Here is a 25,377-nt window from a genome sequence, read left to right as displayed (position 1 = left end):
ATGGGGAACAATATGGGCCTGATAATGGTTTTGTCACAAAGTGCAAGTGTGCAGCATAACAACCGTATGATTTAAATGGCAGCTAGTGTCCTGAACCCGCCAATAAATCTTTGCGTAGAATAAGTTCAAAAGTCACCGTAGGAATTTCAAAAATTTTTAAAATTTTCAAAAAAAAAGAAACTGCAATGATATGTTTCGATGGACAGCGTCCATAATAAAAGGCCATCCGAACAACTCCAAAATTTATAGTTGAGATATCCGATAACCTGTAACAAACAATATTTAATACAACGTTTGACCGCTTTCTTTCTCTATTACAATGCAGCACCTATTGGGCACCTAATCACTACGGGGTAGCAAGCACCCTTCCTTTCTATCTGGTCCCGTCCTGCTGAAGATGTCTTGCTGGTGGCCCCCGTCACGAAGGTTTTTTCTTTTTTTTTTCCGTTGTCCGCGTTGCTTGTCTGTCCCTAGATATAATTTTACTGACGACTCTTGTTTTCTTTGATTTCTTTATGTCTTCTTCTCTCCCTAATCTAGTCATTTTCTAACTCGCGAATTAATCATTTCAACCATTTCTTTTATTTGTCTATGTTTGATTTGCTCTCATCATTTGATGTTTATGCTCTTTTATGTCTTTTTCTTGTATTGTCATTTTCTCTTTTTTTGCCTGTATCATAATTTGCGATTTTCTTTCTGTAATTTTTAAAATTCCTACGGTGATTTTGGAAAAAAACAGTAGAATAAGTTAATGCGTCTTACACACTATCATCAAATTAATGCACACGACTTGCGTAGATTATTTCAACTGGCATGCTTTTTTTTTATGCCACCTGAATTCACTCTTTGTAATACCAATATTGCATGCACTCAGATGAATCTTATAATAAGCTACTATACACCAGGCATATGCTTCACCTCATTATAAAGAGAGGCGTTACTTTAATATCATGTCTATATTGTCAAGTATATTTCGATTGACAGCTCGTCAACTTTGGTTCGTATCCAGTGCACGAGAGAGCTACGTCACGATTAAGCGGCGTTACAAATCATGAGAGGGGCGAGCGGGGGAGGGATTTCCCAAAATTACTTTTGTGTTTGTTTTTTTTGGCTTTAATTTCACTCGTTCTGCACGATGGCTTCGAGATTCATTTCACGAGTGAAAGCACCCGCTCAACACATTATCAAGCGCGGTTACGCATCTGAGCATCACGCCGCTCAGAATGCTGGCCAATCCCTCTCCGAAGAATGTTAGTACCTGAGATCAGCTTCGAAAAATAAACACGAATCACGACGCTTACCAGTTCATATAATTTTTCTCGGTCACAATAGCCTTCAACGCTGGCATCTGGAAAAAGACAGTTGCCGTTGTTGCTCTCGGTGCTGTTTGGTACCAGGTCGATCAGCATTTGACCAGCTCGGGCGAGGTACGTGAACACCTATGATTCTCGGCATCAGGTTGTGAATGGAGTGACTTATATTCCTGTTGCCCATGACAATAGAACAAGCATCCCTTAACTCGATGGATGGCTTCTCATATGGTGTCTGATGCTGAAAACGATCGAGTAGCCGTTGAAGCATTGGATAATGCTGGCAAACTCGCTGCCCGCCGGTAGAATTTCGATTTCCTTGCAGAAGCGATTCTCGTTGAAACTAAGGTCTTTTTGTTTAATTCATAGATTGATCACCCAAGAAGCTCAGCGCGCCCCCATGTATCGTATGAGATATCCCGAGTAAGTGTAAAAAGCGAATATTTGAAAGTTTATGCAGCTTCTAATAATTCCTCCTTTTTTTACAGATCCTTCGAAGCCGCAAGTCCTCGCGCTTTGACCGGTGGCACTCATGTCGATTTGTCTGATCTCAAGATCCGATCCGATTAAAATATGTAATTCTCTCTATAGACACAATAAAAAGGAAAAAAAGGACAAGAGTCTTCTGTTTTTGTTTTGTATGGGCTTCTATTCAAAATACACAATCCAGCAGTTGGAAAAATGACAGGTTTTTAACCAGAAAGGGAAAGTAGAAGAGAAGTCATTGGAAAGTGTTTTCGTTTGCTTTCTTTCTCTTAGCGATTGTCTGCCCTTTTTTTTGGCTTTCAAGAAAATTCAATCAAGGGAATATGAGTGAACTTTTCCTTACATGGAGCGTTTCACACAGGTTACTTTTTATGTCCAGCGTTCATGTTGCGGAATTCAATTGACTACAGGGGCATACCAAATCAATCAAATACTCCAATGTTATGGCGCTTTACACTGTGAGTTGGTTCTGTCCATTGCAAGGATTAAACAAATAACTCGGATTATAATTCATGCTCTGCTCCGACTTTTATAGCCGTGTGTTTATGGCTCCTATTCTTTTTATCATTCATATTGTTGTTATCAGGTTTTATTACTCTTATTATGCTGCTTTTTTTTATGCCCCATCAAGCGGTATGCCACTGTGATAGGTAGGAAGGGAGTGAGAAAGAAAAAAGGAAACTGGGTATACTAAAAAGCACATCAATTTAAACATCCATAAACACGCATGTCATTTGGTGCCCAGCCAACTGGTGGCGAACGCATTGACGCTCCATTCGCCGTTGAAGTCAGGGGATCCCGGCTGGCCACGAAGGTCGAGTTCGGAATTGAGACCGAGTGTGCTACGCTTTCGACGCGCAATCGTGAGAGCCGGAACCGAGGATGGTTCACCCCGGCGAATTGTCCCAGCGCTACGCGACGACCGTAGCATTGGAAATGGAATAGATTGAGCAGCGCTACTTCGATGCCGCCGCTTGTCGTCCGTGGGGAAACTGAGAAGCGGACCATACCGATCCACATCACTTTTTGGCCGCAGACTTTTGGCTTTGCTCGGTGAATGCAAATCAATTGGTCGCTTGGAGTCATCCAAAATAACGGCCGTAAATGACTTGTTGCCGAGATCATTGATGTAACGTGTCCCTAAATCGTCTTGCGATGAGACATGCTTCAGCGACTGCACAGTGGATGATCGCTGGAAAAAATGGGTGAGCCAACTGATGGCGCTGGAAGGTGGCGAAGTTGCGGGTGCAGTAGTGGTTTGCGCTTGCTGGTGTTGTTGTTGTTGTTGCTGCATTAGCGCATCGCGTTTCTGGAGCACTTCCTGTTCCACACGTTGATCGTTTTCTTCAATTTTTTTCACGTACTCGAGCTGTAAATCGTTCATGGTCATTCTTAACGATCCAATTTCCTTGAGCATATGTTGTACGGTGTGGAGAAGTGGAAAGAAATCCTCCATCGCAACCAGACAACCGTCACCGGCAAGACCGGAAGTCTCCTTTGCTTGTGCTACCTCGATTTCCACCCATTGGAATTTGGAGTGTAAACTCTCGACTTCTGTCAGAATGCTATCGATGATGGAATTGCTCATATTCGTCAATTCCAGTATATCAAACGCTTTTCTCAGCTGACGATTCAACGCCCGTATATCCGTTGCCGTTAACCGTCGAAACACCTCCGTCAGGTAAGTCTGTAACTGATGAAATGCACTCATTACATCGTTCCCTTCACTTGTTCCTCTCTCTGTTATTTCCTTGATGTCATCCATGTCAGAATGTACCAGCGTTTTTTCCTACATGGTCATTGATAGGTGCAGTGAATAAAGGATGCTTTTCCATGCCAGTAGTCAATCATGGTTTCAGTTTTTTCCTTACTTTGCTGTCAATATGTACGGAAGATCCACTGTTATGCAATGACGCTGCATCTATTGAATAAGCTTTGGCGGATTTCTTTTTGCGTTGCATGTAATAATGATAATGGTGATGAATCACGGCAGTTCCGGACGGACCCGGCATGGACGAGGCAACAGTGGTGGCAGTGGTGTTGGGCTGAACAGAGGATAAAGGGAGAGGTTTGGCGCTGGTAGCATGAGTGGGGTCCCTGGTCACGCGACGTGGTTGTGTCCGTAATTGTTTGCGCATATTACGCAGCGATGGTGCCGACGTACTGAGCCATCCCGCTGGTGCCAATTCCACAGGAGGTTTATGCGGTAACGATGGCAGTGAACCTTCTTCTTTTTCTTCTTCTTGATCTTCGTCCTCTTCATCCTCCACTTTCGATACCATGGTATGTTCCTCTGTACCATCAATTTTGCAGCTGAGAGCAAAGATTTCGTTGCGAGCTTCTGATAAGTGATCTTTGCAATCCAAAAGGTCCGCTTTCAGTTTGCTATTGGCTGATGCCAGCTCTTTGATAAGCGTGATCCAGTGACTCTGATTGGCTTGTTGCGAGTGCGTTATCGGAGAAGAAGGTAACGTTGTAAGCTGCAAGCAAAACAAATGCAAGGGACTTTTTAGGTTATCCAGCATGAAGAACAAAAAACGTTGAAGTGTAAAAACCCGATTCATCGACGATACTGAATAGCTTGTCAGCCTCTTTTTTGCACCCTCTTTCCTTTTCCCCCATACCACCTCTCCATATATTCCCAGTCTGCTTTCTCACCATCGTTTAAAGGCCCCTTTCCACGTAATAAAAACATGTGATAATTGAGATTGTGATCTACCTTTAACATGTCTCTCCTCAGCTTTTCATTGGATTCACGTAGCCAGGCGAGATTATTATCGCGATCTGTCGTATGTGTATCACCTTCAAGCCTCAGCTTTTCGTAAGCAGCACACATGGTTTCTATAGCATCCTAAATCAGAGTTTGCTATAACGAAATCTATTTCAGGTACAAGTATGAAACGTACCATGCTTTGCTTTTAGCTTCTTGTATTTGGATTCAAGTGATAATTCTGTCTTTCTTGAAATTGCCAGTTCTTGTTGCAAATCTTCCAACTGACGCCGATTGTGTTGCCAAAAAAAAGCTATATAAATCATCGTATTTATAGTTACTATGCTTCTTTTATGGGATTACCTTGGCATGTAACGTTTCTTCTCGAACATCGGCTTGTCGCACCATCAATTTCAGTATCCTCAGCTTTTCCAACTCCACATTCTGCGCTTTTAACTCGCCGCCAAGGTGAACGCAGCGAGCATTGGCTGCTTCCAGATCGGATAGCGTATCTTGCAGAGTCTGCCATCCACCGAATTCAGTATATGCGCTGGCCAATAGCCTTATTTTATTTCCCCATCGTTTCATCGGTATCCATACCTTGTCCATCTTTTGCAGCTCCCATGTAACTTTATCCCTTTCTCCGGCCAGTTGATGCTTCTGAGTATCAGATTCTTCCAAGAGTTGCTGTAATTCATGCACCTTCTCATTGGATGTTTCGAGCTAAAAAAGGGAAAAAGAGCGTGTTACACGGGTCGGGCACATGCTACGATGACTCGTTTGCCTTGTTTTAACTTAGCAACCTGCTGTTCCAATACTGTTTTGACTTCTTGTGATTCCGATACAAATGCTTCATGTTTATGCAAAAGGCTCTGCCCAATTTCTAAAATGATTCTTCATGTTAATTTCCGATATGAGAAACGAAAGGGAAATGTAAAGAGAAGCAAGTAAAAAGGCATCAAGGGGCAAGAGCAAATAAGAAAAGGGGACTTATTGCTTACCGGCAGCCAAGCGAACATCGTTTTCTAATTTACGAATGCCGGCCATGACATTGTCGAATTGAGGGCAGTTGGGTCGTTGACAACACTGACAGATATTATCGATAAACCATGGAGAATGAGCCGGTTCGGGCATTCCTTTGGTGAGCCAGTCTTGCAGTAATTCCTCAATGGAATGCAAATGAGACGATGAGTAACCGGTGATGTCAGACTGAGTGCTGGGAGGCAGGGAAGATAGAGTGTAGGCTCGGTTAGCGACTCGAGAACGTGGTCGTTGTCTATTCAGGGACATTGGGCGGGCAACGTGAAATATGAAAAAGAAGAAAGACGCAAAAACGAAACGACGACGGTGCAGAAGATGAGAATAAACGCATAGAATCAGGGTAACGTAACAAAGTAGGATAGGATGATGGCTGTTTTATTATGATTATTTAGTTAGGGATAAATCCAACCCGCATAGTCTACCGCACCCCACCAGCCGTGACGAGCAGCTTTCGCAGCAAAGCGTAGCACAAAAAAAGAAGGTTTCAAATCACTTAACGGAACTCCACCTCTCACCATCCTTTCCGATCGTGTCATCGCAGCGCAACCGTCTCCAAGCAAACAATAAAGTCTTGTACCGTGTGACTCTGATGGCAAAACCACGCACATCATCCGAGCTCCACAATCAGCTTCTCTTTAAGTTATTGGGATGATTCTCGTCTGGCACGCGTACGGTCCTGTAGAACCTCGTTGGAACTGCCATCGGATGCAGCAACACGAAAAGAAAAGATCAAGAGGTGGGCAGAATGGTGCTTTGAGCAAATGCCATGGAAATGACCAAAACAGTAAATACAGCAGTACCACACCTTTTTTTCATGCTCATCTGTCCTTTTTCGGCCTAGCTGATGTGGATTGGCTCATCCGCGGTTATTTTTTTTTCGGTCACATCCATTGGGATTCTCTCCTTTAAATTTCCATTCTAGGCATTGGATGTTCTCTGCGTAATCTAATACAAGTGATATTTTCGTCATTTTCCAATAACAGCATGCGGTCTCCATGATACATGGCTGCACTGCGTTTGCGCCCATATTTCAATTCTGTACGCAGGAATGTAACCATTGCGAAACTGCACCGCATAAAATCATATAATGGTCTGCTTTCTATGGGAAGATTCAAGAAACTTCTATCATCCACAATCTCAGAGAGAAACGCGAAATATATAACAAGTTGAGTTGTTGCGTTACATCGATGGTAAGACTGTACACCAAAAGTAGAAAAGAGGCTCCCTCAAGTCCTTCATCCAAGGAAAGCCAAGGTCATTGTCAATAAAATCCATGATAAAGGAGATGGCGAATATTGTATGACAAAGACTTCGTTTTGCATTATGAGGAGGACCAAATGTATGACTATGTCAAAAATTTCGTCGAAGCAGTACAAGACATGTCAAAGTCGTGCACCAGCACACTTTATTAGGACTGAACCTAATCAGATCACCCGCGTCCCCGAGCATTCATTGTTTATGGTCGACGTTAGATGCTGTGGGTCTGTTTACAAGATTGTATAATTGATGATACATATCTGTTGGTCGCAGTAGATTGCTTTCACCCGATGGTCAGTTGTCGCAGCAATGCCGAATAATTACCGAAAACGCCACGGCGGATTTCCTCTTTGAGGGCTGAGTGGGATGCTATTTTATGCATACAATACGAGAATGGCTCGCAGGTATGACGAGGCATCAAGAGAGAATTGTTGCATTGCAAACCACGAAACAAAAATCCGTGAGCGCATACAATAGATCGAAGGGGCACCTCCAGATCATACGCCCTTGCGAGAAAGGTGACAAAGCCTTAATGCCGGATCGCTAGAAGGATTACAAGCTGGGAGATCGGTGGCTCAAATCCATTTGGAGCCGTGCACGTGTACGATAAGGGGACTTATCGCTTTATCGACTCTAGGGAATGAGTAAAGGTCGAAGACGCAGTAAACAACACATTATTGAACCATACTACAAAACGAAAGAAGGCTACGGTATCCGAAAACCAAGCGGCGGGCGTCCACTTTGAGGAAACACTCCTTGACGACAGCACTATTTACCATTGTTACGAGCATTTATTTTTGCCATCGACACAGCGGGATCCGTGAACCTAAAGGGAGGAGAATGACAACTGGGGAAATCATCATAGCATGATGAGCCTCCCTTTTCAGGCTTCGACGTTTGGACAGCAGCGAGCGGAACATCGAATTAGAGTATAGATAAAGGAAATTTTGTCAATACTTTTAGAGCAGAAAAAGCTGTTTGGGTTGTGTGCAAGTCGGAAGAGCTTGTATTGAACGAGGAACTGCTGTTTCAAGTAACTTCCTTTTTCGAACACTCATCTGACCATCAGGTGAAAGCTCATTTTGAACAGCTATAACAAGTGGTGAATAACGACGTTGATTTCACGAGTTGACATATCTGAGGATGAAACTGCATAAAAACCGCTGTCCTCATTCGCAGTGGCAATGGATAACTCAATCGCAATCACTTTGTCGTGATTCCCGCGGAGAATCCATCAGTTTTCGCACGCTAATTGTTTCGCGTAAATTATCAGTATACTGACTCGTCTCACTTAGTACTGAGACCATTCGTGCCTTTCTGTAATGACTGATTTTTATAGCCTTTGAAGAACAATTGCCACCGTGTTTTGTCAGTGCCTCTTCAGACAGTGTGTCATATAAAAAAATAGAAGCTTGGAGTTGATCAGCATACATATTGGGTCTACTTGCGGGATCAAATGAACGTTGACTTATCCTTTCGCCTACAGGTATCAATCATTTAATATTGCCACTTCTCGGTCATGGACAAACCATATCGATGCTGATACTGTGGAGACTCGATGTGAAGCTTTTGCTATTAAAGTCGGTCAAACAAAGAGAACACTGGCTCGGGCTATTCTGTTACCGTCCACTCTTAAGGAATAAAATTATATTCGATGTTTCTTGTCTGATATTTAGGTCCTGGGTGCTTTCTGGCTTATCCATTGATTTTATTGCCTTTCTGAACTCATAACTTCGAAGCATTTTCTTTCTGAGAAAAATTCAGAGGTTAATTGTTTAGCCTTTCAAAAGCTGAAAATAAGTCCGGGGAAAGCACGCTTTTGTATCAGCCAAAAAGTACAGCTGTGCTCCTCTTTATCGAATAAACCCTTTGCCGTCAGCAAATGTGGGATTATCTCACACATCAAGTTTGCCGCTCTTCATATCCATCACACTGGCTCATGCTGGTTCCACTGTCAAGCTAGTGAATGGCGGATATCGCCATGCCATACATCGCTTGTTCGCGAGAATTTCTCGTGATTATAGCACCGAGAAAACCGTAAAGAATAACGATGAGTTTCTTTTTTTTGAAAGCGCGAATCGCTGAAGATTATGTTCCTGAAACTGAAATAACAACTGACCTTTGGGTTGTGCCCCTCCAGACAAGTCAGTGAATCATGGCATGCGATGGTCGTCACGTCGGTGCTTGTGACTGCTACAAAAATTGCTATCATATAAATATCGCGATGAGTGGCCCAGCGCTGCCTGTTCTCTCTTCGCTATCCGTGAATTTGGAAAGCGGCGTAACTTAATTTTTTTTTTTTTTTCGTCTTTGCTTTTTTTTTTCTCGTGCAACCAACCAAAGCACCACTTCCACCGTTCCGTTTTGCATACTAGTAGAAAACTCATCAGCTGCGTTTGTTCTGAATCGCAAAGAGTTCAGGAAGACTAAGTAACCCCACGAAAAACAAAAAGAAAACAAAAAAGGAGAAGAATACATCTTTTTTTTTATTTATTTTTGGGAAACACAGTATCAAAAAATCGCAGGTGAGTTGATTGTATACAGCTGTTGGAGATGAAAATATTTTAATTTCTGGAGAAACTAGATCATGCCGTCTGGATCATCAAGTAAATCAGATACTGTAATTTTCATCATTAAAAATATCGAGAAATCGAAACCAACAAAAAACTCATCATTCATGCAAAAATTATACAGGAGGCTTGCGCTATTTGCGATGGCGACCGCTCCACAAAGCGAAACCCTATCATTTATTGCGATGGAGAAGGTAATGTCTTGATTTTGTTGCCATATACGTTGGGTGGGAATGGCATCACAGGAAACATTAGGCTCACTCATTCTTCGTCTTTTATAGGTTGCAATTTACCTGTCCACAAATGTATGTAAATAGCAAAAAGAAAGACAATCAAAAAAAAAAAAATGATGGGCGGACATCTCACTCTTTGCATTAATTCTTTATCTATCAGTATGCTACAATGTGGACGAGATACCCGAAGGCGATTGGTTTTGTCAGCGCTGCGAAGCGTTAAGAATGGGAAAAGACGTAGTAAGTAATTGCTCGGAAGAAAAGAAAAATGGAAGCCCCATGTATCTCATCAAAAAACCTCAGAAAGTTGCTTGCTGTCCGGTTCAAGTGGGTGCTCTTCGTCACACCGTGAAATCCGGCTACTTTATGCATGTCGAATGTGCCATGTGGAATAAGGATATTAAAGAAGATTTAGAACCCTATGATATTAGAAAAAGACCATTGGACGTGGATGTAAGTGACACCTGAGTACATGGTACCTTTTTATTTTTTCGTGGCGGGAAAGCTCACGTTGGACAAAAACTCTCTCAAAGGAATGCTATTTATGTAAAAAGAAACAAGGCCTGTGTATTCGATGCGAAAAACCCAATTGCACAAAGTAAGTATCTAGACTTCCCTTTTCTCCTTAAACCAGCAGGATGAGTTCAAGCTTTTCCTCATCGCTTGTGGTTTATAGACGATTTCACGTTACCTGTGCTATCAATTACGGATTAATCACGCCCGCCGATTCCGTTCCGAGTAACTATTCTCCTAGGTGTGGAGATCATCAATCTGGGGAGCGTGTTGCACAAAACGCGAAACGACAGTCATCCTTGAGTGCCCGACGTCGGAAATTGCTACCTCGTCGGATGATGGAACTCGATAGTGAAGATGAAGAAATGGATGAGGATGATGACGAGGAAGACGAGGAAAGTGATGAACATGAAGCGGCGTCCGATGACGAAGAGGAAGAAGATAAAGAAAATGGCGAGGATCCAGATTCCGACTCCGATGACAGTCTCGGTCTGTCATCACGCAAAAAGAACGGAAAGGAAGCTGTCAAGGCAAGCAATATTCCAGCTAAACGACGTGCAACAGCGCCACATCAGAAAAAGAGTGGCGCCGATCTTAACTTGTTTCTCAGTGATCAAAGTTCCGATGATGATATGGGCACACGACGAGGCGCCAGCCAACGTCATCGATCCAATAAGTCGACGAGCGGTGAACCTTCTGGGTTGTCGTTCAAGGAAAGACTAGAAGCAAAGCGCAAAAAATCCGACATTGCCAAATCAGTCACACCACCTGCAACAAAACCATTAGCGCAATCACCTTCGACCTCCTCTCCATCCTCTGCATCCTCCTCCACCCCGCTGGCTTTGAACGGTACCGCTCCCGTCAAACAAAAGTTGCCCAGTAAAGCTCATTTGAATTTCCCCTCACCGGCCGTTGCTCCGCCTCGCATGAACAACAATACCTCTTCCCCGACCTCAGCTGCCCCTTCCGGGATCGTCGCGCCGGTGGCGAATAACAAGAAAGTCGGTATGCCCAATGCCAGCGCGATCACCCCCAAGCCCCCCACGCCAGTTATCAAAGATTTTGATGAGGTAGGTGCCAAGAAGAACTTGTATTGATGCATCTAGTATCCCATGGAGATGGGCTAAAATATTCTCATTTAGATCCAAAACGATATCCGTGCCAACGCACAGCGGTGGAATGCGAATAACAATCAACCTCTGACACCTTACGGCACTTCGCCGGCTGCGGCTCCTGAAACTAGCAATGGACGAAATTCAGTAGATTACACAAGGTTCAATAACAAAGCGCATACGCCATCCACTCCAGGGTAACTATCATATTAACTCCATTTCATGGGCAGCTGCAGGAAGATGACATGGACTGCGTACTGAAAAATTTTTGGGCTTCCATTCTTTTTTTTTGTTCTCGTTCAGGTCACGGAAATCTACTGAGGCCATGTCTGATGTGGATGTGAAAATACGTGCAAAGATCGTGGATCTGGTCGACGATGTGTTAATCAGTCGGGCATCTAGCATGGCGCCGTCATCGATGGAATTTGTCCTTTCACAAAAGCTCACCGCGGCCAATCAAGAAAACGAGCGATTGCGAGAAGAGCTGCGGAAACAAAGCGAGTTCAAGAAAACGGTGGCGGAAGTATTTGCAGGATTAAATGTTCGCATTCCAGGAACCTCTGGCGACAATGTCGAGCAACTGGTGTCTGAATTACGCGACATGCTCCAACGGAACGGACCCATTACTGAAAGAGATCGACTGCGTATTGCCGAAAGCGTCAGTGGCATTGCCAGTGATAGTCAGTGAAAATGATTCCTGTGTCTGTGACACTCTATTATTTCTTTCTTCATTCGATTTGTAATTGTTTTGTTTGTGTGTTACCCTTTTTTTTATCCTCTTTCTACTGTTTACAATGACTATTCTCTTTTTTCTTTTGTTATTGCCAAAAAGAAAATGTCTATCAAGCTATTCAGTCTGGAATTTCCTGCCCAAATGATGATTGTTATGTAATAAGTAACACTTTCTTTGTGATATTTATAACAAGTCGCATCCATAGAAAAGAAAAAGAAGTTGCCAGCCGATCAATCAAAGTAATTTTTGTATTTCAGAAATGGAAATCGCTATCTTTTTTGAAATCGTGATAATCAAAAAAAGTGCCTCTCTTTCGGTCAAGAACTTGTTTCTGAGTTCGAGTTGACGAGCTTAGGAGACGTCGGTCGTATTTTTTGTTGAGAAGTCCCGCTATTTCGGGAAGGGTGAACGATCTCACTGCAAGAGACAGCAACATACGTATTGACACCTTTGGGTACATGGGCTAACACTGGTGGAAAGAAGCGAAAATGGGTTTCCTTACCCGCTTTGTGCCAAGAGCATTCCAGCGACTCGACTTGGGCATCTCAGGAGCTACGGATTGAATGCTTAGTGGAGAGAAAGAGAAAACTGCTACAGCGCGCAGTCATCGGTGAATTCCCTGGTCCATGCGAAGAAGACCTTGAAATCGAGGAACAGCGGGGTGGATACCCCTCCGCCACCTTTATCTTTGCTGACGAAAGAGACGAAACTCTCTCGCCTCAGGTACCGTCAAGCTGTTTTAGCTTCCACCGATAGTCTAAACGAGGACCCATCAATTCAAGAAGACAAGCTCATGCTTGCGAAAGTGGGCAGATGGATCCCTCTGATTTACGAGCAGGGCGAAAAGCAATACGGAGTTCTAACATCAGCAACTACTGCATCGACACTGCTACACGCCGGCAGAGGAAAGCTTTCTGCTGGCGTCGCTTCATCCTTTGGAAATTTATTACTGGTGAATATAAGAATGTCACAGATCCAAGCTGGTGGCAGTTGCTGACGATCGTCCGAAGGAATTACCAGCAGGAATGTCTGACTGCTAGCGAATGTCGCCAACACAGAAAATTAACAACTGGTGCGTTTGGGGCAGCCACAGTGGCAGTTGCGCAACATCACGATCGGTTACAGTACCCTCAGTTGTGCTATTGCACGTCCCGACTGCTGGCTGATGCGATCTTGGTCGAGGAAGGAACAGCCGAATATTGAACACGATCGAACCGTACCCACGCGACACGCTGCTGGGTGAAAAGGCTGTTTCACTCGGCCTTTTTCTTTTTCTTCTGCGACAGGTCATTCTGGTTCCCTCCTTCACTCATCGGACGGCCTGAAACTAGTCCTTGGCAGCCGAACCTGCAATTTTCTGGTCTCGGCAAGCCTACGACTAGATAGTGTGTCACTTAATCTTGGCCCCACGAATTCTCACTTTTCACCAAAGATTTTATAATGATTCCCAAATTTATACCCGCGTATTTCTCGACCAGCATTCAGTCGAACTTGCCAAACGTATGCTTTTAAATCCCACCATCAGCCGCCCCCAGTCAATACCTTCCCTTTACCTCCTTAGACAAGTGCGCAGGTTCAACTACCTCTCGACCTATACCATGTGCCGCTCGTCGTCCGATGTTGCATCCCATCTTGAAGTTCAACCTGTCCCCATTTGGACTATGTCAGATCAAGAGTCCAACCATGTAGCAATGTCCCAAGAGCGGGTTGGATCGCTATTATTCAGAGAAATCGCCACGCAAGTGATCAATCGCGGAGGTGATGCCATACTGAATTTACAGACGGTGGAGCAAAATCATCATCAACGCAAAGGACAATTCCCAGCTTGTATCAATGCTTTGCAATATTCGAGACTTTTTTAATGACCGGCCATGTCAATTGGTGGATTTGGATGAGGGAAGTTCCTTCTGATAATCGAACTCGGTCCCTCTAAATAATCCAGAACATCCTTCACAAATAAATAAGAATCTTAATCCCTTACGAACCAAACGCACATTATAAGTATAGCGCAACTTAACCGAATTTCGTCAATATCCACTTTCGTCCCTCTGATTGTTTCGTCGCATACGGTTTATAGGGCTTGCTGCATGATGAGTTGAGCAAACACCAACATCTTAATCGCTTCATAAATTGGAAAAAAGCTGATAAAGCAATTCCCATCCACTATGGCGACGCTTTAAATGTCGTCATACCCAATGCTCATCCAAAGGTCGACTGATGGATGCCTTGAAGAGGTCTTGAATGCATAACAGTGAAGCAGTGTAAAAGAGCACAGTTCCTTTCAAAGGATTGAAACAAAGCAAATCAAGATTGTCTTTGGATCAACTTGCTCCGCACCGCATAGGCCGTAAAAAATAACGGGGATTGGCTGTTTTGAAAGTATTGCAGCTTTATCCTTTTCTGAAGCTGATCTCCTAAAAAGTCTTCCCCAAGGGTAGTATGATGTCAGCCATTCCATGAATGATGACGAGAACGACTTTGGCCAAGAGAGCATTATCAATGCCAACTCAATGTCTATTCTTATCATCTTCACAGCCAACACGAAAAGAGGAAATGAAAACGAAACAAGCTATGGAAAGGAAAGTACGATTTCACAGGGCGTCATCGGATCATGCGGATAACTGTTTGTATTATTCACTGCACCTATGCACCCCTCGGCATGCCCACCGCCCATCGGCGTAAAGACAATTTCAAGCAGGAAAAATTACAGATCTACTGTGACAAGCTCCCTTTCCGATTGACAAAATGAGCAAAAGAAGAGCACAAAGAGCTTTTTTACGCATTGTAATGCGACAACATCCGTTCGGGGTAAAATCAACGTTGTTTTGTTTTCACTTTGCAGGCCAAATCACGGTATAAATTCAGGGGATACTAAACCAGCCGGGTCAGAAAGGCACTCAATACGTAATCGAGATAAAAATAAAAAAGACCAGCCAACTTACATTTTTCACCATTAGAGCTTCAAAAGTGATTTCCTTTAACGATTGATATTGGTAATGAACAAAATGTAGAATTATATCTAAATGCTATTGAAGTATCACAAGCTACACCTGGTTGTCGCTCAAGATGGACAGAGTGAAATACAGAGTGACACTTGCTGACGACAAGGTGAATTCAGTTTGTACCATACTAAGGACTATGTATACTGACAGCTATTTTAAGTTTCACAGCATTCGTCCTAAGCTTTTTTTTTTTTTACTTCCATAACACATCATCTGCTATCGCAGTATATGTGTTCTCAGTACGATAGAGTCAAGTCTTTCTAGTAAGCTTTCTATCATTTCAGCGTTATGGTGAAAACCGTTACACACAGACCACACACGCAATTCCACAAGGCGCTATATTTATACTCCGTGCACGTAAAAAGAACCAATAGCGAGATCTACTGCATAAACTGTTGGCAATGGTAACGAAGATCCTCTCTTGCGGTTGTAGACCAAAAACATGGCAGACGACAGACAGACGAATTTCAGAAGGTGTGCTTTTTTTATACATTGTATTAAATGTTTAGAAAGGGAAAAAGAAAAAAGCCAATGACTGAATAAAATCATGGGCACTTGTAATGATATGTTGGCCGTAAAAAGGTGATCAAGGTCAACATTTCAAAATTCCCGCCAGGTTGTGCGTATGTGTGTATGTTTGGTGCAGTGATTAAAATAAACGAATGGGTTCTTTCTGTTGCTGCATGCATGATTTTGCTAAAATCTGCCAAGTGTCGCCTGCATATGGACCGTCAATTATAGCATCATCCACTCCTAAATACAATAGCAGATAAGCCATTGATTGACATTGGTGCCTTTTTACCACTAGCCGGCAAGACTAATTTTGGTCAGTATGTGTAACGTACCGTGAATTACCCTCTCTAAAAGGACTATCTGCACTACGATGGCGGCTCTCAGGCTGGTGGGTCTTTGTGTGCCTCATGCGTGGGCGTGAACAAATGACTATGACTTGTCGTCTTCGGCGTGTTCCTATCTTTCTGTATGAGATTTCTTTTTTTCTGAATGAACTGCAGCGCCCACTGTATCCCTTGATTGCAGAGGCAGGGATCTTTTTCGTTTCACTGAAGGAGTCGAAGCATCGTAATTTTCTGATCTTCAATAATCCTAATCTATTTTTATGATGATTGCCTAAAAATATCCTCCACATTGTGGAGTTTCATTTGGGTTATTTTTTTTTATTTTCTTTTTCCTCCTCAAGACAGTATTTGAGCTCTCTTTCAACTCCTTTTCCTTTTTTCTTCTCACTTTTTTCAAAACAACATGGCATCAACTATTTGTGGTATAAAACGTAAACGTGCCATTAAGAGTGTTCAGTTCGACCTGACACCATGCATCATTGAAACTTATTCATCGGCGGACTATGACCGCGGCGGTCTCTTTGCCATGCCAGTTCTGTACAAATTCAAATTATCACTTGATATCCCTGCCATTCCTCCTCCAGCGTTGACCGATTCGGAGGATGACGGACAAAGCAGTAGCAGCGCAACCAGTAGTCCAGACACAGAAAGAGCCACTCAATTGCTGCCCAAGAGACGACCACCGAAACTGTCTATAGATACAAGCATCTGCGCCGGCCCCTTGATTTTCACCAACCTGTCTACAAATCATGCCAAAAGACTCGAAGACGATGAATCTACCAACGATTACTTGGTCCCGATGTCAGCCGTATAAGTCTTTCTGATGGTCCTCTGTTGATTTTTTTTACTCATGCTCACCTTTCCCTCTATTTAATTCCTCCTCATCGTATACTCATCTTTATACACTTTTCCTCCTCATATACGTCGCAACATTATATCGATGTTCAGAATATTCCTGCCTTGTTTTGTATAATTCCTTTTTGCTTAATCACCACTATTTCGTCCCCGGCTTTTTCTTGATCACTTTTTTCTATGGATCATTGTTTTTTTTTTTTTCCTTTACTCCAAGACGAGCTGGGGAAACCTACCTAAAAAACTTATAAATATAACCGGACTTTGAATTGCTTTCTTCGCCGACATGGCCAAGATGCTCATATTTCGTGCACTTTATCCATCATTATCCTCTTGTATCGTATATATTGCTGATTTTAATATACAAAGTCTCCTGTAGACATTAGTTGGATTGCAATTGTAGGTTGAAAATCAAGGCCGTTTCTTCCATTGTCGATCATGGTGATCATTGCTCAACTGTGGCCACGTGGTGTAACCTAGCGAGGTGATACCGGGGAATGACTTCATAACTGAACTTCATATATTACCTTGACTGTTTGGTATTTTAGTGTGAGCTTATTTCTTATAGGATGAAAACAACCCATGGACGATGTATTGCAGATTTATTTTGTTGTTTTTACTTGTTCACCCGACAGATATTTTATATTTCTGCTGGAAAGTTCTTTTTTCTGTAGATGTACAACAAACACATTGCAATTTTGCCACTGGATCCATATCCGCAGACTGTCCAAATTGTAGGAACCGTAGATTGTTTCAGTCGTTATTCAGACTACAATGCCTATTTTTATCATCTCTGACTCTAAACAAAACATTGTCTCATCGCATCTCTCTGAATTTGGTGCATTTCTGCCTCCATCAATAGAATTCAGTCTCAAGATTCGAGAAAAATCTTTTGCTTGCTTGCTTGCTTGCTAGCACTTGTTCTCAAACAAGCATATGTCCACCTAAAATTTGTCCGAGTTATTGTTAATTACGATTACAAACAATTAACCCTCTGAATGCACAGATGTTGCTTTATTTTCAATTTATTTTTTTGCTTCATCAAGAGATCGATACAGCATTTTATGCCAGATCAACTTACAGATGAAACTTGATTATTGGCAACTATACCGTAACGTCCGTAGAGCTCTTGTTTGTATTTCTTCGCCCTAAATTACGGTGTATCATTTTTGAAAGAGGTAACGAACAACAACTATGCTCTATAATTGGCATTGTAATATATTCAAGCGATCAACGACTGAAGCCTCATCTAATAGCTGCTGAACTATGATTTAACCAACATCGGATCTTTATACTGTACATTTGTGCCAATGGAGTCGCGCCTTCTAGCTGCCTGTCAGTCTTGCTATCTTTACACTTTGTACAAGGCCTTGATGATTTTCACGGTTGGTAGGGACTATAAGTTGTCTTGATGTACTTTTGTGCACATATCACGCTCGATTCTTTAACGGAGCTTCGCAAAGTTTCCTTTTCTATCAACGGATTTTGGATTGAATCAAAAGTCCTATCGGCGCAGTACCAGCGGATGATCGAGGGAAGGAGCATTTCGGTAGCCACCAAAACGATGAAGGATAATATCAGACCTGTTGCCATAACTCTTAGTGTATATCTATCGACATAGTCTTGAAAAACTTGCTCTTATTATGAAACAATTCCAAGATAGAGGAAGATCATGCTCCATTAATGTGGTTGGCCAACGATGGTGATCAAATCTGCTTATTAAATGACAAGACAACGGAAGGAATATTGTAGTTACGGTATCGCTGTAGCAGCCACGACATAGACATGATAAACATTAGTTACCAAGTGATAAAATTACTTGCTCTTGATGTCTGTCATTGATTGGTTCGTGCTGGATATGTACTTTCCACTTTGCTTTTCTTTTTCTACACTTGATGAAGAAAGGCTGCCAGTGAAAAAAAGGCACTTTTGTCTTTGCGCTCATTTTCTCCATGGAGATTACGTATCATTTGCATAATAGTGAATGTTGACAATGGTAACTTTTTAACTTTTACGTCATTTCAAAAAGAAAAGAACCTGCTGTACCAGTTGTACCAGTTGCTTTTTGTTTATTTATGTTTAGTCTGCGGTACTGCATTCGATCTCCGGGCATGTAAAATAAAAGGAAGATCGATTCTATTTAAAGTTCATCATGCATTGATCTCCTTATTATATTTGATTTTTGTTTCCCTGTCTACCCTAATCTTCCCTCGACTCCCTTATGTGGCCAAAGGCGACCGCCGAAGAAATAGCAGCGCAAGACGCTGAACGATTGAAACAATTGGGATACAAGCAGGCATGATATGAGATCCTGGCTCCTTAAGAAGGGTGGTTCTCTCTGAGCTAATAATCTTGGATACAATTGCAGGAACTCAAGCGAGAACTTACAGTAAGAATGCGATCCAGGAAGCGGGATTTATGGATTTTGAAAAAAGTTGTTTGCCACAGTCACTTGGAAATTATGGCCTGGCATTGAGCGTCGTTTGTATTTCTTCTGGTCTGACTTCTTTGTTTGGCTGTAAGTGACAAAGAGTGGTTCACTCTTCGTATTCTGCTAACGTTTTCCATCCACATCTGAAGTTGGGTTGACAACAGGAGGGCCCGTAAGTGAAGATGCAATACGAGACATGTAGAAAGTTTTTTTAATACGAAGAATGAGGATTTTAGGTGACCATGACGTGGGGTTGGGTGGGCGTGTCGTTCTTCACACTCATGGTGGGCTTGGCAATGGCAGGTAGATAGTCATCCGTAATTTTACGTTTATCTCCTTTGAGAGCAAACGAATTCAAAAGAATCGGGTTTTTTTTTCTGTAATAGAAATTGCTTCGGCGTACCCCACTTCTGGCGGGCTTTACTGGTGGGCGGCTCGGTTGAGTTCGCCACGATATGCCCCCTTTGCGTCTTGGATGACAGGATGGTTCAACCTGATCGGGCAATTTGCGGTCACTGCTGGCGTCGACTATGGCATTGCTCTCATGCTAGGCGCGACCATTTCCGTCGCCACTCACGGTGCTTGGATTCCCAGTACGGGTGCGACGGTGGGACTTCACGTTCTTATATGTTTCACTCACGGCGTGGCCAATTCTTTGGGTCCCACAGTCATGCGGTGGATTAACAGTATGGTTTGACAATTCATGGTGAACAGAGACCTGCATATTTAACGGAATGCGGATCTCAGGTATTAGTACTTGGTGGCAGGTGATTGCACCTACGGTGCTTATCTGCACGATTGCTGCAACAGCGCCAATCCATCAATCCTCCGCATTTGTCTTTACTCACTACAACAATAACACCGGATGGTCCAGCCCTGCTTACGTCGTTTTAATCGGTTTGTTACAAGCCCAGTTCACTTTTACTGGTTACGATGCCAGCGCTCACATGGCAGAAGAAACCCAAAATGCAGCTGTCAGCGGCCCTGTAGGCATGATTATGGCCATCGTTGGTAGGAGCTTAGATGGTCCGTTGTCTAGGCATTGGTATTCATTTCTTTTATTCTTTCATCTAGTGAGCGCTATAGTAGGATGGGGTTTCATTATTGGATTTTTATTTTGTATCCAGGATCTGCAAACCACGATTGAGACAACCACCAATTTCCCAGTGATGCAGATCATAGTCGACTGCGCTGGTCCAACTCCGGCGGTGGTGTTAATGGTTATTCTTATGCTCGCCTGTTGGTTCTGCGGGTTCGCAACGGTGACATCCAATTCCAGAATGATTTATGCATTTTCCCGCGATGGGGCTATGCCCGGTAGCCGATGGTGGCATTTGATCGATAAAAAACGCCAGGTATGAAAAAAGCAGGGACAATGTGGCAGCATTTGGTACAGCGCCTATTGAATTGATTCATATATATAAAAAGACGCCGTTGAATGCTGTATGGCTCTCAGTGATCGTCGCCTCTCTCCTTGGCCTATTATCTGTAGGCAATGCTACCGCATTTTCTGCTATTACATCCATAGCGACCATTGGTAGTTATCTTTCGTATGGTATGCCGATCATCACCAAACTACTCAATGAGAAGCAGTTTGTTAGAGGTATACTGAACAGTGAGCTATGGACATGCAAAAGTTGATAAAAAAGTGGTTGACTGTTATTTCCGTAACTGTAGGCCCATTGCATTTAGGCTCATTTTCCAGCCCGATTGGATGGTAAAAATGACCATAAAAATGCATTGCAATTCAGTACAATTTCCCAACATCATCATATTAGGGTGGCTCTTGCATGGATATTGTTCATCACTGTACTCTTTGTTCTTCCTCCGAAAGGTATGATCTATCTCGAGCGAAAAAGGCGCAAACTGACATCCACTGAGTGAACTATTTTTAGCTCCGGTCACGGCCATCAATATGAACTGTAAGTCAATGGATGACAAGCTGTGACTTTGGACAGCATGCTTACATGGTACATTGTAGATACTTGCGTGGCGGTTGGGGCTGTTCTTATTGGTGCAGGCCTGGGATACGCATTGTATGCCCGCCACTGGTTTACTGGTCCGAGGATCAACTTGTCGTCGGAAGATCGTAGCAGCGTTCACCAAATCGAAAGAGACTCTTTCCCAGAAATATATCCTTCGGATGGTATATCAACCGCAGAATCCGATAGCAAGCCTTATGCTGACTAATCCGATCACACGTCCCCGAAAGACAACTCTAGTGATTTATACCAATAAATGAAAAATATCGACATCATCATCTACCGAAAATTTTTTAGGTCCCATGGAAGGGTAACTGTTTATTTGTCAGTTGAGGAAATGGGGTGTGGCTTGCAAGAGAGTTATGAGACATACAACTTCGCTTGAGAGCAACGAATGATGAGTACTTTTATATCAAAGAAACGAGGATCATGATAAAAGTCAAGTAAATTCCCATACGCACTCATCTACTGAAAGAAAAAGCTATGATACAATATAAGAAGAAATGGTCAGCGGTGGTGAGAAAGAGGATATCGATGTATGAATGTACAAAGGACGTTACGTAAGAAATAATAATAATTGTATGCAAAAATGATTGTAAAATAACATGCTATAAATGGATATATGGTTAGAGAGTTACAGGGTAATCATCGTCTTTAGGTTCGGATGAAGTCTACCGTCATCTTGTGATAACGAGTCGTCACCTATTCGGATGATTCGTTATTGGAAGCTAACGCGCAGCTAATCCATCCTGTCGCCAGTTTAAACGCTTTGGAAGATCCTTTCATTTTCGAGAATCGTAGACCAACGATTCTCGTAGAAGTTTTGGTGGCAGGAACCGAGAATACTTCAATCATAAACAATGTCGTGCCTTCATCACTGGGGGTAGTGGCTTTATTACCCGCTGTTGAAGATCGTGATGGTTGATGTTGCTGACTCGACAATCGCTCATGACCACCCATGGGTAGGTTACTACGTAATGCCGTCGACGATAAATGGATCGTATTGGACCAAGGGCTCGATTGAATGGGAAGCGATAATCGTTTCATCTGTCTTGCCCACCAGTGGGTTTGACTTCCTTCACTGATTTTATCGGAATAACTGGCGTAGGAAACCGCGTCACTGGACAATTGTCGATGGGTGGGCGCCAACGAAGGCACCGAGATGTTAGTCACATTGGAACTTGTGCTGCGGGAAATGAGAGAATACACCTGTGACGCTCGTTTTCGTTGCACCGTGTAATCGCGCAAGGTTAACAAGCACGCAAGTCGTGATTTGGATTCGTGCTTGTAACTGACGCCCAGAAATTCGCAGGCGGAACAAACAATAAGCAACAATTCATATTCATCGCGTTGCTGCTGGGTGGCAAGGTGCGGAAGGCGAGGTTTGGTGGTGGTCACGGAAGGCATGCGGTTATCGACCGAAAATGTGGACATGGAATGGGAGGAACATCCAGAGACAACAGTGGTGGATGATACTGCGCAAACATTGGATTGGATGGTGTAATAAAACACCTGATCCTTGGTCACCCGTTGATACAGTTGCGACAAATTCAAAGCAGAGGAGGATCGACGTAGCTGCTTTTCATGAGAGGTTCTTTTGAATTTACGTAGGATATGCTGAATCGGGGATTTCAGATCGCTTAGCGGCATGTTTCGCATGGGTTGAAGGTGCACCTGTTGTAATAACAGCTTGAATTCATGGAACAAATCTCGCCGTATCAGTTCATACGTTTCAAAATTTTCTTCAGTATCACGGGAATGGGCGATGCCATTGGTGAAATAGATGGATGCATTGTACGGATGATATATGACGGTTTTTTTCACACGATAACCTCTCCGTTGTTCTTCTTGCATATCGCGGATGAATTGACTACGTGCTCGCTCCTTTTCCAGCCGTGATCGATTGCTGTTATCCATATCATTATTGACACTGGAAGCATCATCCACATACGAAATCGTCGTTTTATCTTTAAACAGATCTTCCAATTTTCCATCATCATTCAACCAGGGATCATCTTTCAGTGTATGGCGCACCCCCATCCGTTGTCGTCTGTCAACCGCAAGACATTTTTGAATGGTCCGTTTCAGTGGCTCACTCAGGTGGGGAGGCATCGGATAGTTGCGGCTCAACACATCCTTTTTCAACTCTCCGACAGCTTGAAACAAGGAAAATCACGAACTCACATCAGTCACCACCCAATTTTTTTTTTTTTGCTAACACGATCCGAGATCACTTACTCCGTGCGTGAGCAAACGGTTCAAATCCAGCTGTCATGCGAAACAATGAGATACCAAGGCACCAACAATCCACTTCGGGACCAATATATTTTTGGCCACTGATAATTTCGGGACTGTAGTAGAGCATCGAACCTACCATACACACCATAAGTCATTGTCCCAGATGAGATTTTTCCCATTTGTTTTCTCCTCGTTTCAGACATCTTACCACAGATGGTTTTCAGGCGATGCATGCCAAACCGATTCCCCAAACCAAAATCGGCCAAACGAACTTCCCCATTCGGCATCAATAGAATATTGGGCGCCTACACATCATGATCATCATCGTATCACTGGTTCAGGCACAGAGTATTTCCTGCTACTCTTTCTCAACTCTTATACCTTGAGATCGCGATGTACTACCCATCGGCTGTGACAATAATCCACTGCGGCAACGATTTGTCGAAAAATGGCTCTGGCTTCCGTTTCTTGTAATTGGCCCCCTGAGTGTTGCAAGTGTTCATCCAGATTGACACCAGGCACATATTCCATCACGAGAAATAGTGAATCGGCGGTTTCGTACGTTTCATATAGGTGGACAATATTTTGATGATCGAGGACTTCCATCAATGCGATTTCACGTACCAATCGTGACATGACACGATAATCATGGACCCGCTTATCAATGACCTGCGCGGTTGCTTAGTCTGTGGAATCTACTCCTTGTTATCACACCTCCTTGAATTTTTTCCCTCTTTTTTTTTTTTCTTTTCCGTCACCATGGTTTACATATCATATACTGCATCCTTGATAAATTACCTTGACAGCGAACTTTTCCATGGTCAGATAATGTTGGGCCAGCATGACTCGACTAAATTTGCCGTCTCCCAACACGTGCAGAAATGTGTAAACACCAATACCGTGAAGCTGGCCGTCTGGGTTGGGAGCGTAATTAGGCGGCGCTTTGGGCGGTTCTTCACTCCGCCCGGAAGGCGACCCGGGCGAAGGTGTGGCCACCACAGGAGAATCTAACTTGGTAGATGAGCGTCGCCATTTCGTGCGTATATGCTCAGTCACACCACGTATAGGCATAGGGTATAATATATATTACAAGTGGTTGAATGAGGTGAATGGAAGGGTATATTGACAACAAAAAACAAAACAAAGAAAAAAAGAGTTCAGCAATTAACAGTGAAGGAAAGTTGGAATGTACAAAGGATGATTGAAACTAGAAGGTCGTTTTCCACAGGGACAACAACAGGGCACCAGGGCCGAACAATAGATACAGGAGAAAAGAAGAGAAGTGAATGTAAGTGAGAGAGTGTGTGTGTGTGTGCAACCAAAAGCCACTCAAGACAGAAAACACTGGCTGTTCCGCAAAGGGTTGTTTGAAAAGAAAGAAAAAGGGAAAAGGAAAAAAAAAGGCAGTTTCCCCCACTAATGGAAGAAAAAATAGTCGCCCAAAAAGAAAAAGGTATCACCTCGTTAAGGCACATTGACTGCCTTTCTCGGCACACCACATCTTTGAATCGTTGGCATAACGACGCTTGCCGCTTTCTCTTCTGTAACGTGTTCCTTGCTTTTTTGTTGCCTTCCATTCCTTTACATTCTCCCATCGTACCGGCTTCGATCTAGCTCGATCTCCTGCACCGGTGAATAGCTTCACACGGTTGATTACATCCTACGATTACAATTTTCATCTCTCACGTGATCTAATAAAATGAACCATCGGCTGGGAATTCCCGAAGAAATTAGGTGATTCTCCCACGAGGTCTATCGATTCATTTATGCTTTACTTGATCGGAGATCCAATGTATTCAGGTTGGCCCAACTTGGTTTTTTTTTTCCCGTCTTCTCCCCCCAGAACATGCAGATCCTTTTTCTTTGGTTTATCATTGTCACCTCGTTTTCCCATTTGTCTCCTCTTGTGCATTCAGGTTCTTTGATTTGTTTGCATGCCTTGTTTTATAATTTGCATGAATGCTCATATTGGCTCCATATTTTTTCCTAAATGAATCATTATCATTTGAATATCTTTTGCGTATTCCATGGTTGAAAAAAAAAAAAATAC

General features: G+C 43.0%; 7 protein-coding genes across 7 annotated transcripts; 4 read left to right on the top strand and 3 right to left on the bottom strand.

Annotated features, from left to right (window-relative positions):
• Positions 1-1,101: 1,101 nt before the first annotated feature.
• Positions 1,102-2,014, top strand: BYT42DRAFT_562147 (uncharacterized protein). Its single transcript, XM_051567433.1, has 5 exons — positions 1,102-1,250; positions 1,333-1,427; positions 1,503-1,612; positions 1,680-1,733; positions 1,799-2,014. The coding sequence occupies exons 1-5, from the start codon at positions 1,136-1,138 to the stop codon at positions 1,878-1,880; spliced, it is 456 nt and encodes a 151-aa protein (XP_051425013.1). The 5' UTR covers positions 1,102-1,135; the 3' UTR covers positions 1,881-2,014.
• Positions 2,015-2,392: 378 nt separating this feature from the next.
• BYT42DRAFT_257110 (uncharacterized protein) lies at positions 2,393-5,995 on the bottom strand. The gene is made up of 8 exons (XM_051562734.1): positions 5,508-5,995; positions 5,310-5,389; positions 5,107-5,229; positions 4,870-5,028; positions 4,703-4,790; positions 4,516-4,637; positions 3,668-4,276; positions 2,393-3,585 (listed from the first exon to the last, which is right to left on the bottom strand). The coding sequence occupies exons 1-8, from the start codon at positions 5,794-5,796 to the stop codon at positions 2,527-2,529; spliced, it is 2,529 nt and encodes an 842-aa protein (XP_051425012.1). The 5' UTR covers positions 5,797-5,995; the 3' UTR covers positions 2,393-2,526.
• Positions 5,996-9,391: 3,396 nt separating this feature from the next.
• Positions 9,392-12,069, top strand: BYT42DRAFT_632522 (uncharacterized protein; the record flags this gene model as incomplete). Its single annotated transcript, XM_051572466.1, has 9 exons — positions 9,392-9,424; positions 9,499-9,568; positions 9,656-9,679; positions 9,768-9,847; positions 9,872-10,060; positions 10,162-10,205; positions 10,284-11,190; positions 11,263-11,429; positions 11,536-12,069. The coding sequence occupies 9 exons, from the start codon at positions 9,392-9,394 to the stop codon at positions 11,918-11,920; spliced, it is 1,899 nt and encodes a 632-aa protein (XP_051425011.1). The 3' UTR covers positions 11,921-12,069.
• Positions 12,070-16,227: 4,158 nt separating this feature from the next.
• Positions 16,228-16,638, top strand: BYT42DRAFT_612033 (uncharacterized protein; the record flags this gene model as incomplete). Its single annotated transcript, XM_051571579.1, has 1 exon — positions 16,228-16,638. One exon carries the CDS (start codon positions 16,228-16,230, stop codon positions 16,636-16,638), a length of 411 nt encoding a protein of 136 aa, XP_051425010.1.
• A 953-nt stretch (positions 16,639-17,591) lies between these two features.
• Positions 17,592-18,700, bottom strand: BYT42DRAFT_562129 (uncharacterized protein). Its single transcript, XM_051567432.1, has 2 exons — positions 17,933-18,700; positions 17,592-17,854 (listed from the first exon to the last, which is right to left on the bottom strand). Exon 1 carries the CDS (start codon positions 18,267-18,269, stop codon positions 18,057-18,059), a length of 213 nt encoding a protein of 70 aa, XP_051425009.1. The 5' UTR covers positions 18,270-18,700; the 3' UTR covers positions 17,592-17,854; positions 17,933-18,056.
• A 649-nt stretch (positions 18,701-19,349) lies between these two features.
• BYT42DRAFT_612032 (amino acid/polyamine transporter I) lies at positions 19,350-21,297 on the top strand (the record flags this gene model as incomplete). Its single annotated transcript, XM_051571578.1, has 9 exons — positions 19,350-19,410; positions 19,494-19,793; positions 19,855-20,118; positions 20,182-20,462; positions 20,536-20,710; positions 20,785-20,824; positions 20,886-20,941; positions 21,003-21,029; positions 21,089-21,297. 9 exons carry the CDS (start codon positions 19,350-19,352, stop codon positions 21,295-21,297), a joined length of 1,413 nt encoding a protein of 470 aa, XP_051425008.1.
• An 89-nt stretch (positions 21,298-21,386) lies between these two features.
• Positions 21,387-24,730, bottom strand: BYT42DRAFT_562118 (kinase-like domain-containing protein). Its single transcript, XM_051567431.1, has 6 exons — positions 24,126-24,730; positions 23,709-23,996; positions 23,536-23,632; positions 23,328-23,459; positions 21,765-23,245; positions 21,387-21,697 (listed from the first exon to the last, which is right to left on the bottom strand). Exons 1-5 carry the CDS (start codon positions 24,396-24,398, stop codon positions 21,792-21,794), a joined length of 2,244 nt encoding a protein of 747 aa, XP_051425007.1. The 5' UTR covers positions 24,399-24,730; the 3' UTR covers positions 21,387-21,697; positions 21,765-21,791.
• Between the last annotated feature and the right edge of the window lie 647 nt (positions 24,731-25,377).

This window comes from Radiomyces spectabilis, assembly GCF_025331425.1.
Source record: "Radiomyces spectabilis strain NRRL 2753 chromosome Unknown BYT42scaffold_4, whole genome shotgun sequence".
Classification (NCBI taxonomy): domain Eukaryota; kingdom Fungi; phylum Mucoromycota; class Mucoromycetes; order Mucorales; family Radiomycetaceae; genus Radiomyces; species Radiomyces spectabilis.
Note: the sequence above shows the minus strand (reverse complement) of the source record. Positions and strands in the feature narration are given on the sequence as shown.

Bases quoted from the DNA above. Each gene is read 5' to 3' on its own strand.
- BYT42DRAFT_562147 (XM_051567433.1), top strand. From the start codon at position 1,136: ATGGCTTCGAGATTCATTTCACGAGTGAAAGCACCCGCTCAACACATT. The intron at 1,251-1,332 runs GTTAGTACCTGA...CGGTCACAATAG, and splicing joins CCAATCCCTCTCCGAAGAAT to CCTTCAACGCTGGCATCTGG. The intron at 1,734-1,798 runs GTAAGTGTAAAA...CTTTTTTTACAG, and splicing joins TATCGTATGAGATATCCCGA to ATCCTTCGAAGCCGCAAGTC.
- BYT42DRAFT_257110 (XM_051562734.1), bottom strand. From the start codon at position 5,796: ATGTCCCTGAATAGACAACGACCACGTTCTCGAGTCGCTAACCGAGCC. The intron at 5,390-5,507 runs GTAAGCAATAAG...GAATCATTTTAG, and splicing joins CGATGTTCGCTTGGCTGCCG to AAATTGGGCAGAGCCTTTTG. The intron at 5,230-5,309 runs GTTGCTAAGTTA...TCCCTTTTTTAG, and splicing joins AAACAGTATTGGAACAGCAG to CTCGAAACATCCAATGAGAA.
- BYT42DRAFT_562129 (XM_051567432.1), bottom strand. From the start codon at position 18,269: ATGGCAACAGGTCTGATATTATCCTTCATCGTTTTGGTGGCTACCGAA.
- BYT42DRAFT_562118 (XM_051567431.1), bottom strand. From the start codon at position 24,398: ATGCCTATACGTGGTGTGACTGAGCATATACGCACGAAATGGCGACGC. The intron at 23,997-24,125 runs GTAATTTATCAA...GCAACCGCGCAG, and splicing joins TGGAAAAGTTCGCTGTCAAG to GTCATTGATAAGCGGGTCCA. The intron at 23,460-23,535 runs GTAAGATGTCTG...TGTGTATGGTAG, and splicing joins TCGCCTGAAAACCATCTGTG to GTTCGATGCTCTACTACAGT.